At 33.6% G+C, this 18,090-nt stretch overlaps 1 protein-coding gene across 1 annotated transcript in view; it reads right to left on the bottom strand.

The window, feature by feature from the left end:
- Positions 1 to 260: 260 nt before the first annotated feature.
- The window catches only part of LOC119602522 (calcitonin gene-related peptide type 1 receptor), a 170,374-nt gene continuing 152,544 nt past the window's right edge, over positions 261 to 18,090 (bottom strand). The window contains 2 exon segments of the mRNA XM_037954094.1: positions 261 to 3,585; positions 11,981 to 12,109. Of these exon segments, the coding sequence (XP_037810022.1) occupies positions 2,719 to 3,585; positions 11,981 to 12,109 (996 nt within the window). The 3' untranslated portion in view covers positions 261 to 2,718.

The following is an 18,090-nucleotide window of genomic DNA, read 5'->3' on the forward strand; positions in this document are numbered from 1 at the left end:
TGAAGTTTTGCCAATTACAATTACTTGTAATTGTAATTGAAGAATTTCCAACTACAATTACTTGTAATTGTGAATTTAGTTCCTTATAATTACATGTAATTTGTAATTAGTAATACCTTAATGACAATTACAAGTAATTTTAATTGGAAACTTGAATTACAATTACAAATAATTGTAATTGGCAAAACTTCAATTACAATTACAAGTAATTGTAATTGGTTATTGATCAATTACACATTACAAGTAATTGTAATTGGAAACATTTCAGTTACAATTACAAGTATTTGTAAGTACAACTATTTGTAATTGGTTATTACTGAATTACACATTACAAGTAATTGTAATTGACCATGTAATAAATTACTTTGTGTAATCATTACCCCCCATACCTGATATTCAGATAAGATTTTTTTGTCTTTTTATAACTTTTTCAATAATCGGTTAAATATTCCTTTCTTTGCAATCGTTATGCAAATAAGTACAAAGTTATAGTCATTTGAGGCCGACCATACGAGACCCAACATCAGCCAAAGGTTTTTAAAGAGATTTTCGGCTCTATGGCTTGGATTATTATTCTACTGATTTTCATTGTGGACCAATTATAGACTAAACTCTATAGACTTTTATTATTGTATGTTTGCCTATATAAATTATTCGGTAAACACTTTCAAATATTAAAATCTATTAAAAATTTTAGTAATATGTTTTTCGATAATCGGCTCGTTATTGATCTATATAAGAACCACTTTCAAATATAATTAAACTTGAACGATAGTTTATCTGCATGCTGCAAATTCGTATATAACCCCATTATTTGGCAGGATGCAAGGGTAATATTTAGGTCCAAAACCGGAAAACCTATACACCAAAGTCCCATCAACCGATAAGTCTTCGTATATCCTACTTAAAACCTTTGTACATATAGTCGTAAGCATGGTTAAAAGCAGAATACCAGATAAAGACCTAAAATAAAAGCAGTATGCTTGTGTAAAGGGACAATCGGAGGAAACTGAGTTGAATGAAGCCGCCCTCTATATAGATGAATCCCTCGATAGCAAACTGTATACAGTGGTGGTATGCATTGACACCGAAGCCGCCTTCAATAAAGTGTGCACGTTATACTCTAATCCAATACTTAGACAAGTTTTATGTTGACCTGTTACGGAGCACCCGGATGGATAAACTACGAAATGTACGATATAACAGGAAAAGGATATTTTACGGTACACCACATGGTGGCATTTTGTCCCCTTAACTCTGGGTAACCACGATTAATAGCCTCCTACGGACCCTAACAGAGAAAGAGGTCAAACCTGCCTGCTATGCAGACGATGTCGTAATACTTCTAAGGGTAAAGGATCCAAAATATTTGTGTAGAAAGGCTGGACTCAACCGTGAGGCCTCAATCTGAAAGCGACGAAGACGGAAATCTATCTGGTAGTCTTCTTTTGGCAAAAAGTGTAATATCATACTGCTACAGGGAGTACAGCGTACATGCTGCTTGGGTATTAGTGGTGCCATGAGCAGTACATCAACCACGGCTCTGCTAGATATTCCACCAAATGAAACATATATAAGATATAAGGCGGCTCATAACTTTAGGCGAATTGACCAAAATCAGTTATAGGACACGTCAACAATGTTTACTGGACACATTAGAAGGCTATACATAATCATTAAACATGATCGATCGTATACCGGACACTGATCCCAGTTAGAATGTCATAGTCAAGCGGAATATTACAGAAAATACGCGTAAAAATCTACACGAATGGCTCTAAATTGGCAATTAGGACGATATCAGGCGATAAAGTTAAATCTAGGACCTATTGGATTGTAAGAAATTCTTAAGCGAATACTCTCCCAGATGCAAGGTACACTTCACATGGGTACCATGCCGCTCGGGAGTAGTCGGCAACAAAAAGCGAATGTACTTGTAACGAGGGATGAATTCAAAATATGGGTGAGAGAATTCTATAAGGCCTCTTGAAACGGTGGGTGGAACCACCGGTAAAACTAACGAGAGCAGTACGAGAAGCAAGTCTGAGGTTGGTATGATGAGTGACACACATGACTACAGTGAAAGAAAGTGCTAAAGTACTTTGCCATTGTCAGGCTTATATCGAAATTAGATTCAAATATCTAGGGAGTGATATTATAGAAACTGCGTTTCTGAATATCGGATGATAATACACACCGTGAATACGATATTAAGATTTTGTCTTAACCAACAATTATTTTCCATAAAAATGTGCACTCCCGATAGTTGTCTAGGCACATATATTTCCTCGGATTTAATACAGTATACATCATCCTATCAAACTAACTTAACCTTAGATTGAAAGAATCATTTAAAATAATATAATCTGGTTTTCAAGATATGGAGTCCTATAACTAAATGTCATAATTGAGAAGTTTTAAAGGCGTAAAAATATAATTGTTGGTAAAATCTGTCTATTATATTGCTTTCTTACTTGCTGTTTATTTGTTCTAACTATTTTCTGTCACACTGTTTACATATAAAATAACTTAAATTAACTTGATCCAGTATTTACACTTGGAAAACCCACTTTTATGTTTCTGCAAAATTATAAACAAATATTTCAGTTAAATTCGTATTTTTTCATATTTTTGTAAAGCAAAATAAAAACCAATAAATCGAGGAACTTAAACAGGTTCCTATTTATTTTGGCCCAACGTAAACATAGTGTTTTAAATTTAAAGTGCCTCATCGACTAATTTGTAGTCATGCGGATTTGAATTGTTATTTGTGTTGAAGGTGGAATTAGTGGTGGCTATTTCGATCAAACTGCTGGTGGGTTCAATTGATGCAATAGACGGTGTTGTTGTACAACTAGTGTTTGGAACATTTGTTTTATCGCACATACTACTCGTACTAGTTTCCAGGATTATTGGTAATGTACCTAAAGGGTTAATTATGCTGGTGGTAGTTATTGGTAGTGGTGCTGCTGCAGTTACAGTTGAATTTATAGAGGATGTTGCTGTAATCGCAACTAATGCTGTCGTTGTATGTTGTAAAATTTTTTCATATGCTGGTGGTATTGTTGTTGTTGTTGTTTCTGTTGTTGTCGTCGCTATGGCATTATTGCTAGTAGAGTTAATATCAACAATTTGTTGTATTTCATCTCTGTCATCGGACACATCTGTTGTTGCTGTTGTTACCATTAGACAACAGTCGCTTGCATTTTGCTCAGTTGGTTGCATTGTTATTGATGTCCTTTGTGTTTCCTCCATTAACGGTTGGGTAATGCGTGAATTTGTCGAATCTAATGTTTTGCGTCGTAATAAATGAGCTTTCCTTAAGCCACTTAAAAAACCCATCGTACCACGACTATAATGAGATGTTGCTTGATGTTGATGATGATGTTGCTGTTGATGCGCTGATGCTTGTGCTGTGCTATGGGATCGTTGGCGTTGCTGTTGTTGATGATGATGATGGTGATGGCGTGTAGATGAAGATGTTGCTGATGTAACAGCACTAGACGCTCTTCGCGTAACCACTGACGACAACTCTTTTAGTCATACTTTCTCTTCACCGGGCATTGCGGGTCCACAGCGTACGAACTATAATCAAAAGAACTGAGATTTTGTGATTTTCTATTAACAGGGAAAAATGCTTGTCTTTAAAGCCAATTGAATTTATTGCGTTTTAACTAGAGTTTTATTTGAAATTTTGTTCAAAGCAAAAGTAATTTACTATATACATACATTTTTAGAGATAAGCTAAAATAAAAAAGAGCAGAAAGCGAAATAAGTAAATATGCGAAATATTAAATAATAAATTGGAGAAAAATATTAATGTGCATTCTATTTCTAGTATTTTTTTTAAGACATGTAGTGATATCCGTCTGTCAGTTACAATTTTTTAATGCGAATTTAATGAAATTTGGTAAGTAACTGAAATTTGTCAAATCAGTCTATTTTTAAGCCCCAATAGTTAATGTCTGACACCAAAATTACACTATAGTCATCAGCGGCGCAGATGTCAATGATTATCTCATGATTTCACAAATACTCTCCCAGGTCATAGACCTAATAACAATATAGTAGTGATGCAATAGGTAAGGAGTGCACCCTTTCTAAATAGAAGAAAAATAAATTGCAATTAACCAAACGAAATCGTGAGTTGTCTTCTTCAATCATTACCCGTTATAGGGTTCACATTGAGAGAATCGTAAATAAGCTTATACACTCTTAAATGCGTCAACCGTAAGAACATACAAAACCTCTATATCAAATGAAAAAGCATGATATGTAGTAGACTCTAGAGATAACGTAGAAGATGTCGCAAACCCTCCAATGAACTCAAGAGATACGGCGAATGTTCGTCATAAGAGTTCCCTTTGAACAAAAATCAGGGTAGAAGTGCAAGATGTCGAAGTACTTTAAGTGAACGGTGGTACTTTATCAACCACTGGGTGAGGTGGGTGACTAGATGAGTCACCGAATCCCCTTTGTGTGCTTTACGCGGCGGTGGAAATGTATGTACATGGTTCTGCCGGTCCATGTACTCGAGCTATCTAATCTGTGACCATTGGTGTCCTGTTGCTTAACTTCCGAGATGTAAAAGCATCACTTCCGTTTACAACCAAGCAGATGGGATGGGCTCTGTTGAGTCGACAACAGTACTTAGAATCGTATTCGATAGACTGAAACACGAATCCAAGCCGATGACTTACTTCTTACTCACAGAGAACACACTGTGGTAAATCTAGTATGAACAGAGTTTTCCCTGAACATACCTGGACAAGGAAGGAAAATTCAATGGTATCAGTTGTATTAGATACCTTACATCCATCACTATTCAACCCAGCACTCTTCTAAGTCATTTGACTCTTCTAAGATCCGTTATCCCTACATTCATCCTGCATCATATACACCTCATTCTCAACGCTTAGTCCCACAATTACTCCTCTGTGCGGTATCTGTTGACTTCGGCAACAGCACCGAATCTATCCAGAATTATAGACTTTAACGTACATCATTTCTCCAATAACCGGACAAGACAAAATCCGAATTTGCGTTGGAGGTTCTCTGGTTCGACCCCATGTCAAAACATTATAAGGAAGGGCTGAGGATGAGTCCCGGCAGACTAGAGCTACTGGTAACACCTCTTTTCCCCGGGATTGCAATCACACCAAGAGGAGGTCTTTCATCAAGGTTACACGCTCCCGGAAGAGGTTAGAAGTGGAAACGTTTTTGCTGCTGCCTCGAAAGATCCACTCAGACCTGTCGTTTGCTCAAAATCATGTAAATCACATGCCGTCCAGGAATATATCCAAAAACAAGACAGCTGTGGACAACAAGTAGCTATGAAACACTAAAATACAATGGTTAGATCCAGTCGGTATCTCAATATAAAGTTTCGACCCATATAAATATCCTAGCCCGTGAGACATAATATTAGCTGGCTTTCAACAGAATACTAGTTATTCCTTCGTTAGTATAAATATGTATATCTCCTGGTCCTACACACCTGACCAATGGGTAAAATTTAATGTGACGTAAAATCCTAAAAGAGGTAAACATCACACATTAAAGCGAAAGATCATAGATGCAAAAGTCTATATTCATTTCAGCTGAAATCGTTAGAAAAGTTTATCATTTACATTCACATTGATTCTACAGTATTATAATACCCTAGCATACCCTGGGTGCTTCGCTACCCTAATGAAAATTAAATACATAAATTTTTTTTTACTTTTATAGAAAATTAATATTTATTTAATGTTTCAGTTTTTTACGTTCAATATTCAGGAAGAATCTTGTATTTTTAGTTTCATTCGTTTAGCTTCCACATTATAGAAAATTTCAAAATTACTATTTGAAAAAAGTACTATAAAATACCTCCTATTTAATCAAAAATTTTATGTTTCTGTGTTCAATATTATAGACAATTAAAAACAAGTAAGAAATTATAGTCGGGCGAGGCCGACCATATAATACCCTACACCTTTGACAAAAATATAATGTGATTTAGTTGCCATAATAAAGCATTTAAGTTGAATTGTACCTTGCCTTAGATATACATACTTAAGCCGTTTATTGTTGAATACAATTGTGGACATTTAAGTGAAATTTTGATGGGGGCTTTTCATAGGGGCTAGGGTCATATGAGAACCTATTATTATAGAATTCGTGGGGGTCATCAAGTCTTGTATACAACTTGGTTATTGCAGCTTTTTGTCGAGATATGAGTATATTAAACATAATTATGAACTTAAAAGCGCTATTCGGCTAGTTCAGTTGTAAGGGGGCTAGGTGAAATAATGGACCGATGTGAACCATTTTCAACAGGCTTCATCTACGGTACCATAAAAGATCATGTGCCAAATTTCATTGAATTATCTAAAAAATTGCGACCTGTAGTTTGATTACAAGTTTTAAAAGCCCTATTCGGGGGTTCAGTTGTATGGGGGCTAGGTGAAATAATGAACCGATGTAAACCATTTTCAACAGACTTCATCTACGGTACCATAAAAGATCATGTGCCAAATTTCATTGAATTATCTTCAAAATTGCGACCTGTAGTTTGATTACAAGTTTTAAAAGCCCTATTCGAGGGGTTCAGTTGTATGGGGGCTAGGTGAAATAATGGACCGATGTAAACCATTTTCAACAGGCATCATCTACGGTACCATAAAAGATTATGTGACAAATTTCATTGAATTATCTTCAAAATTGCGACCTGTAGTTTGATTACAAGTTTTAAAAGCCCTATTCGAGGGGTTCAGTTGTATGGGGGCTAGGTGAAATAATGGATCGATGTAAACCATTTTCAACAGGCATCATCTACGGTACCATAAAAGATCATGTGACAAATTTCATTGAATTATCTTCAAAATTGCGACCTGTAGTTTGATTACAAGTTTTAAAAGCCCTATTCGGGGGTTCAGTTGTATGGGGGCTAGGTGAAATAATGGACCGATGTTAACCATTTTCTATAGGCTTCGTCTACGGTACCATAAAAGATCATGTGCTAAATTTCATTGAATTATCTTCAAAATTGCGACCTGTAGTTTGATTACAAGTTTTAAAAGCCCTATTCGAGGGGTTCAGTTGTATGGGGGCTAGGTGAAATAATGGACCGATGTAAACCATTTTCAACAGGCATCATCTACGGTACCATAAAAGATCATGTGACAAATTTCATTGAATTATCTTCAAAATTGCGACCTGTAGTTTGATTACAAGTTTTAAAAGCCCTATTCGGGGGTTCAGTTGTATGGGGGCTAGGTGAAATAATGGACCGATGTTAACCATTTTCTATAGGCTTCGTCTACGGTACCATAAAAGATCATGTGCTAAATTTCATTGAATTATCTCCGAAATTGCGACCTGTAGTTTGATTACAAGTTTTAAAAGCCCTATTCGAGGGGTTCAGTTGTATGGGGGCTAGGTGAAATAATGGACCGATCTTAACCATTTTCAATAGGCTTCGTCCTTGGGACAACAGAAGATCATGTACCAAATTTCATTGAATTATCTTCAAAATTGCGACCTGTAGTTTGATTACAAGGTTTACATGGACGGACGGACGGACGGACAGACGGACGGACAGACGGACGGACATAGCTAAATCGACTCAGAAAATGATTCTGAGCCGATTGGTATACTTTAAGGTGGGTGTAGGACCAATATTATTGTGCGTTACAAACATCAGCACAAACCCAATATACCCTCCCCACTAAAGTGGTGTAGGGTATAAATATAACTTGATGAATGAAAAAGTACCAAAAGTCCCTTTCAGTAGATTCTCATTCACTAAGGTCCCTATATTTTAAATTTTATATTTCTATGTTCAATATCGTAAAAATATCAAAAAATACCATCGGAAAAACGAAAAAGTACAAAAATCTCTCTCAATAAATTTTCATTTAATAAGGATGTATTCCGGTTAACCATTATAGAGAAACCAAAAGGTACCATTTGAAGAATGGAAAATTGCCAAAGAGTACCCACTTACAGAATATTATTCAGTTTTCTTATTTATATGAATTATAAAACATACTCTGTATGAAAAGTACAAAACAGGTGTCTATTAATTTTGGGAGATATATTCAAAATATTTACAAAAATTTTATTTTGTATATTATTTAAAAAAAGTTATAAAGGGCCAAAAAAGGTACCAAAATCAACTTAGTTACACATTTTCATCCCTTAAAAGTACGAATTTCAAAAAAGTACCAGATATCCATCTGCTTATTTTGAGAGTAGATACATGTGCATTTAAAATTTTTCTTGTACCACTAATATTAGGTAAGATCTTTTATCCGTTTTATCCCTCTAAATGTACAAATTTCCAAAAATCCCTGCTTAGTGGACCTATATTACCAAAAACACGTTTACTGTCAAAATTTCATGATTCTAGGCTCAGCAGTTTGGTCTGTGCGATGATGAATCAGTCAGTCAGTTACGCTACTCTTTTATATACATATATGTAGATAGTAAAGGACTTGGTTTTTCTGTATTTTCAAATGCATCGGATTATTAAGGAGATAACTATTTATTTCGCTGTAGATCCCACTGTACAGGGTTTTCTGATTTGTTTACTAACAAGAAACAAATATATAACTTTTGACATTCTAATCTATCTAATCTGCACTAAGTTTTCATTATTTGCCTTTACAATTTTTCACAATGAAATAATTTATATTGAAATTTAATAGCAAATTATAATTTGATAATTATCAAGTCAACTTTACTCTATCGTTTTTTGCAAAATAAATATCAAACTCTTGTCTAATGTATTAGGGTGTAATTTGATGATAATTTTCTAAAAAGAAAATATGAATTTCGGAAATATAACGGTATGAATATGGAAGTACTTGTCAATGAGTTTAGACTTCGGAGTTTAGACTCTCCTAAAGTCATCCGATCGTAACTTCACCCTCGATTCTTGGGCACAACATTATTGAAATATATATTCGCCACTGTTCATTGTGGTTGAAATCGAGTATGCAGAAACCCTTTTGAGGGTTCGGAGTACTAAAGCTGTCCTTCTGAGCAAACATACAATAAGCATTTTCCTCTTGCTAAGCTTGATTTAGGCATCTGAGACATTTATGTTGAGCCACTCTAATCTAAATACTTTTACAGTATACAACTATGACCTCTACACAGGTAAAGACAGAAGATAAATTTCATTTTTCTCCTTCCGCATTGTCCTGACACAAAGATTTACCTTTTACTATAACTTCATCTAAAGTGCTTCATTATCACCGAGATTCATATAAAACTTAAACACTTTATAAGGTTTTCCTTTCATGCCATAACTTTTCAAATTAACTTTAAATTATGACAAAAAAGAAAAATTTCTTATAAATACAAGCAAAAAGTTAAACAAATCCGAAAACGAAACTTTGACAACAGAAACTTTTTAGTTACAACATAAAACAAACTAACTAAGGAATGGTTGACGAAACAAATAACCCTTCTCTATGGTTTGTTCTTGGCCTGACCAAACCTCTAACCGCAACAACATAATTCCTTGAAACCAGTTCATGTTGCAATTGCAAAACATCTGTAAACTTGGAAATAATGAATGAAAGGAAGCATTAGACAGCAATGGCAACAATAAAGTCCTTGGCAACACTTTTTGTCAGTGTTTTCTCTCATTCTTATTATTTAAACGTGTTTTATTTGTGTGTTTTAGTTGTAAAAGAAAAATACTTGAATTTTACCAAAAATAAAAAGAAAACCAATTTTTCCCAAACAAAACCTCAACACTTTTCTCGGGCATCTGTTGAGAATGAAATTTAATGTTTATTAACTCTTTATTATTCAACAAAACGAATGATTGCTTAAGGAAAATTTAAATCATAATATTATTTTAGAGGATTAATTAAATATTTGTTAAAAATTGAAAACATAATTTAAAAAAAATTAGAAAGTAAAATCGGGAATGTGTACGAAACGGTTATCCTCTCAAACTAACTAAAAAAACGAACGAAACGAACTAAACGAACGAACAACGAACGAACGAACGAACGAACGAACGAACGAACGAACGAACGAACGAACGAACGAACGAACGAACGAACGAACGAACGAACGAACGAACGAACGACGAACGAACGAAGAACGAACGAACGAAGAACGAACGAAACGAACGAACGAACGAACGAAACGAACGAACGAACGAACGAACGAACGAACGAACGAACGAACGAACGAACGAACGAACGAACGACGACGAACGAACAACGAACAAACGAAACGAACGAACGAACGAACGAACGAACGAACGAAGAACGAAACGAACGAAACGAACGAACGAACGAACGAACGAACGAAAACGAACGAACGAAACGAAAACGAACGAACGAAACGAACGAACGAACGAACGAACGAACGAACGAACGAAACGAACGAACGAAACGAACGAAACGAAGAACGAACGAACGAACGAACGAAACGAACGAAAGAACGAACGAACGAACGAACGAACGAACGAACGAACGAACGAACGAAAAACGAAGAACGAACGAACGAAGAACGAACGAACGAACGAACGAACGAACGAACGAACGAACGAACGAACGAACGAAACGAACGAACGAACGAACGAACGACGAACGAACGAACGAAGAACGAACGAAGAACGAACGAACGAACGAACGAACGAACGAAACGAACGAACGAACGAACGAACGAACGAACGAAGAACGAACGAACGAACGAACGAACGAACGAACGAACGAAGAACGAACGAAACGAACGAACGAAAGAACGAACGAACGAACGAACGAACGAACGAACGAACGAAACGAACGAACGAACGAAACGAACGAACGAACGAACGAACGAAACGAACGAAACGAAAACGAACGAACGAACGAACGAACGAACGAACGAACGAACGAACGAAAACGAACGAACGAAAGAACGAACGAACGAACGAACGAACGAACGAACGAACGAACGAACGAACGAACGAACGAACGAACGAAACGAACGAACGAACGAACGAAAACGAACGAACGAACGAAAACGAACGAACGAAACGAACTAACGAACGAAAACGAACGACGAACGAACGAACGAACGAACGAACGAAAGAACGAACGAACGAACGAACGAACGAAACGAACGAACGAACGAACGAACGAACGAACGAACGAAACGAACGAACGAACGAACGAACGAACGAAACGAACGAACGAACGAACGAACGAACGAACGAACGAAACGAACGAACTAACGAACGAACGAACGAACGAACGAAAGAACGAACGAACGAACGAACGAAACGAACGAACGAACTAACGAACTAAAAAACTAACTAACTACGAACTAACGAACTAACGAACGAAACTAACGAACTAACGAACGAACTAACTAACAACTAACGAACTACAACGAACTAACTAACTAACTAACAACTAACTAACTAACTAACTAACTAACTAACTAACTAACTAACTACTAACTAACTAACTAACTAACTAACTAACTAACTAACTAACTAACTAACTAACTAAATAAGTTAAATCATGGACCAATACAATACAAAATTAATATTGCATGAATTTCATGTGAAACCAACGTATGGACGCCCATCAGCGCAAAAATGATATTTTCTGAATACATTTTTCACGTTAGTAATTTTAATTGTAAATATAGTCCGTAATGAGTGTAAATGTCTGATTGTGTTTAAACAACTTTTTTCTGATATTTTAATTTATACAATTTTATTATTTCTCCGCATTGTTATGTAGCATAATTACTTTCAATTTGTACAAATATTGCATAAAAGAAGAGCAGAAAAATTGCAGGTCATTAAAAAGGAACAAGTAAAAATGAAAATTTCAGTTCATAAATTAAAAACAAAAGAACTACATAAACGAAAAAGTGCAAAAAAATTAATAAAAATCATAAAGTAATAGCATAAACGAAATAGGTGGCAACTACATTTACAACACTTACACGCACACACACACAATATACAAAATCTTACCGAGACCTGAGTGGCTGTGTAGGAATTTGCTCGCGGCCGATTACTTAAAAATGTCGTACGCCATTTACGCTTCATCTGAGCGATCACTTCGCCGTTAAAGAAACAAAAGAAAGTGGCCACACAGAGACCCTAAAAAGAGAGAAAAAAGAAAATTTAATTAGAATTGCCAATTTTATATATGTAGATATATTTTCACTAAGTATTTCATTTTGACTACTTTTTTAAAGAAGGCTCCGCTAGTGTTTAAAGACTATTATCACAATCTTTAATAATAATTTTTCTAAAGAATAATTCCAAATTATGTAAAATTTTCTTTTTTCATAATTTCACAGGGCTTTTGTTTTAGCGTCTTCTTTATTTAAAGTAGAAGAAAAATAACGATGATAGAGTTTCACAACATAAAGAAGTCAGTCATACGTACAATATTGTTGGTGTTTACAGTGGTCTAAATAACAAAGTGCAACACGAAAAAATAAAACCATTATGTGATAAAACACCCGTGTCTCCCACCTTTGCCCAAAGTCATGATGCACTTTTTTATGTCCCCCCAAAGATTTGGCGACTCACTGTTATTTTTGCTGACAAGTGATAATTTTCTCAAGTTCATATCTTGTAAACCGTTTGGAATTTTGATTTATTCTTTGAGGAAAAGTTGTAGCTCTTGTCATAGGAATCAAAAATTCTCTATATTAGGCGTATACTTAATATTTGTAATATCAATAAATCGTTAACACGTATACGTACAGGGATCGTTAATAAAAATAGTGTAATTACACCATGTAAAACTTTCGACTTGAAATGAAAAAATACAGATGAAGTTTTTTGGATTTTATATGTTCACAATTTTTGTCAGAAAATTCCTAACAGTTTGCAGAATATGAGCCTGAGAAAATTATCACTTTTTTGCAAAAATGACACAGAGGCCCCAAATCTTAGGGGGACCAAAAAAAAAAACGTGCATAACTTTAGGAAAAACTGGGAGACATTAGTCTTTTTGGTATTTAATCACGTAGTGCTGTCCGTATATGGTTATACTAGCATACCCTGGGTGCTTCGCTACCCTAACCAAAATTAAATACATACAAAATGTTGTTTACTTTTATAGAAAATTAAAATTTATTAATTATTTTTTTTAATGTTTCAGTTTTTACGTTCAATATCACGTGAATAAATTCACATTCAGTAAGAATTTTTAGTTTCATTCGTTTAGCTTCCACATTATAGAAAATTTCGAAAGTACTATTTGAAAAAAAGTACTATATAATACCTCTTATAGATTCTTATTTAGTCAACAATTTTATGTTTCTGTGTTCAATATTATAGACAATTCAAAAAATATAATTTGATGAATGAAAACGTACCAAAAGTCCCTTTCAGTAGATTGTCATTCATTAAGGTCCCCACATTTTAAAATTTTATATTTCTATGTTCAATATCGTAAAAATATCAAAAAGTACCACCGAAAAAACAAAAAAGTACAAATATCTCTCTGCGGTTAACCATTATAGAGAATCCAAAAGGTATTATTTGAAGAATGGAAAAGTACCAAAGAGTTCTCATCCCCTACAGAATATTATTCAGTCAAGACCATGTATGTTATAATTTATGTTCCTAGTTTGAATATTTTAGAAAATTCAAAAAGTACCATTTATGTCTATAAAAAGTACTAAAAAGTTCTCTCTTAAAGAATCTTATTCAATGAGCACCGTGTATGTTTAATGATCATGTGTTTCGAATTCATATTATAGAAGTATCATTTGAAGAAAGACAAAGTACCAAAAGTGGAATAAATTCTACCTTAGTAGAAAGTACTAATAAAAATAATACAATTTTTCCCCTTTTCGCTTAGAAATATACTTTTTGAGAATTAGGTTTACAAAATGTTCCGTATTTAAATCTCTATATCACAGATAAAACTCAAACGATTCAAATCTGCATTCATCTGTTCCAAAAAGTACCAAACAATTTACTCGAATTTGGTCCTATATAGGCCTTAGTTCTCGAATTCCTAAATAATATACTAATAGCTTATTTTGTGTGAGTAAATAAACTACTTTTTAAAATTTTATAAAAATTGGCTGAATGAGTTTGAATAAAATTAAATTTCCCGTTTTCCCATTTTTTGTACTTTTTTCCCCAGTGAAATAGCAAAAATTTTGTTCCAACAAATAAATCGAAAAAGTTTTCTTAATGTGCTAAAAAAAGTACCAAAAATACACTTTTCTCCCTTTTATACCCAAAAAGGACTGAATTTTAAAAAAGTACGAAACAGTTGTTTTCTAATTTTGGGAGATTTTATTTTGTTTATTAGTTAAAAAGTTATAAAGGGCCAAAAAGAGTACCAAAATCACCTTTTTACACATTTTCACCATTTAAAAGTACGAATTTCAAAAAAGTACCAGATAATTAAGAAAACCTGTTTTAGCCGTTTTTCCCTTTTTTACCCCTAAATGTACAAATTTCCAAATATCTTTCGCTCCTTAGTGGATCTACATAACCAAAAACACATCTATTATAAAAATTTCATGATTCTACGTTCAGACGTTTGGGCTGTGCGATGATGAATCAGTCAGTCAGTAACGCTACTCTTTTATATATGTGAAACAAGTGTGAATTAAATTTTTAGCTTGTTTCTATTTTTCGTTTTTAAACCAGAATGAAATTTTTTATTATTTTTAAATCTAAACTGTATTGATACAAAATTATTTTTTAAGTTGAAAGTATTTTTATAAAATTATGTAAAGTTTAATTGTATTGGCTACATAACCAATTGAAACAAGTGTGAATTAAATTTTTAGCTTGTTTCTATTTTTCGTTTTTAAACCAGAATGAAATTTTTTATTATTTTTAAATCTAAACTGTATTGATACAAAATTATTTTTTAAGTTGAAAGTATTTTTATAAAATTATGTAAAGTTTAATTGTATTGGCTACATATGTATATAGATTTCCATGACCTAAAAAATACACACTGTGTAATAAAACATTTTACTTAAAAAATTAGGTAATTAGTATAATTTGTATTAAAGTCATGTTTTGCTAAAATAGTTTGTAATAAATTCATTTGCACCCACTTAACTTTAATTATGATACTAGAACAAAAACAGTGTTCCACGTAATTTCAATTGACTAAATATAAAACTAGATTTTTTCCCACTACAGTGTCAGAAAAATGTCTGTTGCTGTCATGTACTTATCGTACTATTATCATTATAAAGAAACTCAAAACTTTTTCGTACATCCATGTAAACCTCATTGTGCACAGAACTTTATAGTAACTGGAACTTATTTAAGGCTTTTTTCAAATTCGCTTTAAAAAACTAAAAATAAATATATAAAAATCTAGTTTGTATTGTAGTAGTACTAAATTGTATCAGAACTTTATAAAATATACTTATAGCAGCTGTTGTATCCTAAAATTGTATATAACAAACTACTGTTTTGTATGGTTTTGATGCACAAGGCATTATAACCTTTTTTTATTTTGCAACCTATTGAACTTAAAGTCGTGTTTTACTAGTCTAGGAATTGAACATTATAAACTCCGCTATTAATTCTAAATGAAGGTACAACAACATTTTAACCAACTTTGTATGCTTGTCTACTTTGTTGATGTAATAATAGCTTACTGTAAAATTATGTAAAGGTTATAGACTGGTCAAAATATATTAAAACAAGTAAGAGTGCAATACCAAAAAACATAAAAAAATATATTAAAAATTTAGGGTAAAGTTTTTTAATTTGATCCTGTGTATAAAGTATAAATGGACGGCGAAACGGGAGCAGGCATTTGTAGTCCAAAGTGCCGAAAGGCCATCCCCCTTGGACACTATCCTTCAATCTTTCAAGCAGAAATACATATATGCCATCTTTATTTGTGCTAGGGAGTGCGTTAGCAGAAGAATTTTTATAACGTCGGATAGAGAAGCATCACTCAAGGCCTAATTATCATACGAAATAAGGTAGGGTGTTGTAATGGACTTCATGACTTCACTCAATGAGGTAGGTAAGCATAACAAACTATGTTAGGTGTCAGAAGAAAGGACAGACTGCTTAGCGAAAAGATTAATCGGCCCTGAGCCCTTCTTTTGCATTCCCCGAGGATACGCCAAAGCTAAATGTAAGTCTTGGGTGAAATTTGAATTTACTCGCCATTGGGAAGCAATACCAGGGCTCAGACAGACAAAATGTTTCATTGCACTGTCAAACTGAATAAAAGCGATCTCAGAGTACTAACGGGATTACTCTTCAACGAATCTATGCAGATTATGTGGTTTACAAGAGGAAACCTCAGAACATATCTTATGTAACTGCCCAACATTAGGGTCTTGCAGAGCTAAGATCTTGGGTGCTACCTTACTAACCCTGAAAGACATCTTCAACCTCTCACCTACTTAACCAGTTACCTTCATGTGTAAACTAAAACTTGTGTGGTGAACCAACGGGCTGCACAAAAGATCCACACATATGTTGCAGTGCCCATTTAATTCAATTCAAATCAATGCATGTGTGTATACTATGTATATACACTAGAGTGCTCTATTCCTGTTTGGGTCTACCGCAAACGTCTCTAGATGTTGTTGCCGTCAAAAAGACTAACGTGAAATAAGGCCGACACGCAGGTGTTCAATGTGCTCATTTTATTTGATCGTGGTTAGGTTCAAAACCCCGTTTGATTACATTTTTTTTTTTTTTTTGCGAAAAAAAAACCCTTTTAATTCCCTATTTGTATGAGTGGTATCAGAAATTGTGGACCGATTTCTCAAATTTTTAACAACTTGCACCAAGAACTATATGTCTGATGAAATTCATCAATTTATCTGCAATAGTTTTTGTAAAAAGTACAATAAAATAAGTAGGAAGTTGTCGATTATTGTACTCCCAAAACCTTCTTCGACATTGGAGTAAGGTCATTCCCCACACAATTTTTCGGCATACACAGACAGTTCTAGACGAAAACAGCTAGTAAATGGTATCTTCATTTCGGAGTTTGGGATAAAATTAGCTTGTGGGATTTTTAATTCAATGTCCGATATGGATAAAAAATACAACATTTTTTATTAACGCTCCAGTCAAGTTGGAAAAACAAATCAACCAGTATCATAAGTAGAAGATATGGTCAGTGCTTAATGAAGATCATAAGCAAATATTTCTTGAAATTAAATCAATTACAACAAAATGACATGATTGTCGTCAACATTGCGCACTGTAAACTTTGTAGCCATAGAAAAACACTTGGTTTATCCTATACAAAGGTTCAGTAGAAGTTGTCAAAATGAAGACGAATACATTGACTATCATATCTATATCTACATATCTATATATATATATATATATATATATATATATATATATATATATATATATATATATATATATATATATATATATATATATATATATATATATATATATATATATATATAATTAATAGGCAAGGCGATTTTTTGTGACCCCCTTTTACTCTTAGAGTATGCATCCGATCTTGTATTTGTTTGTTGGTATTTGTTCGCAAAAGTGCACAATTTATATATTAATAAGATTGGTTCAGAATTAGGGGAGTTATAAGCCTTTAAAGTTGTTACTAATACATAGAAACGAAAGTCACACGTATGCTTGAACTAAAAAACAAAGCAAGAAACAAACAAAAAGTAAACAACACAGCTTATTGATCAAAGAGAGGAGAGTGTATTACATATCTGATGGTATTTTGTTTCTGTATTTTACAGTTACGGTTTTTGTTTTTACATATGTTTTTATAATCTGAATTTTTAATTTAATTTCGATTAGGGAAGCGAAGCTTCCTTTATGTACGCAAGTTTGTTTTAAATTCCTTTTTTGACGAGCTATCCTACATAAGTTTACAGAATGACTATATTTGGCACAGTAGTTGGTTTTGATGACAACAACCAAGACTACATTTAATTGTGGTACATAATTTGAAACACATATTTACAAATACATTTATATATACCTCCTTAAAGGTGGCTTTTCCAAGTATACATATTTACTTGGAAAAGCTAAAAAACTATATTTTCACACCTTTAAAGAGAGCATCGTTGCATAGTAGAAAATTGCATAAAAGCATTACAAAATAAATAAAACATACT

The sequence above is a fragment of the Lucilia sericata genome, unplaced genomic scaffold (genome assembly GCF_015586225.1).
Source record: "Lucilia sericata isolate MDLA Ls3-8-SP2 unplaced genomic scaffold, ASM1558622v1 Contig000237F_arrow, whole genome shotgun sequence".
NCBI classification, from domain to species: domain Eukaryota; kingdom Metazoa; phylum Arthropoda; class Insecta; order Diptera; family Calliphoridae; genus Lucilia; species Lucilia sericata.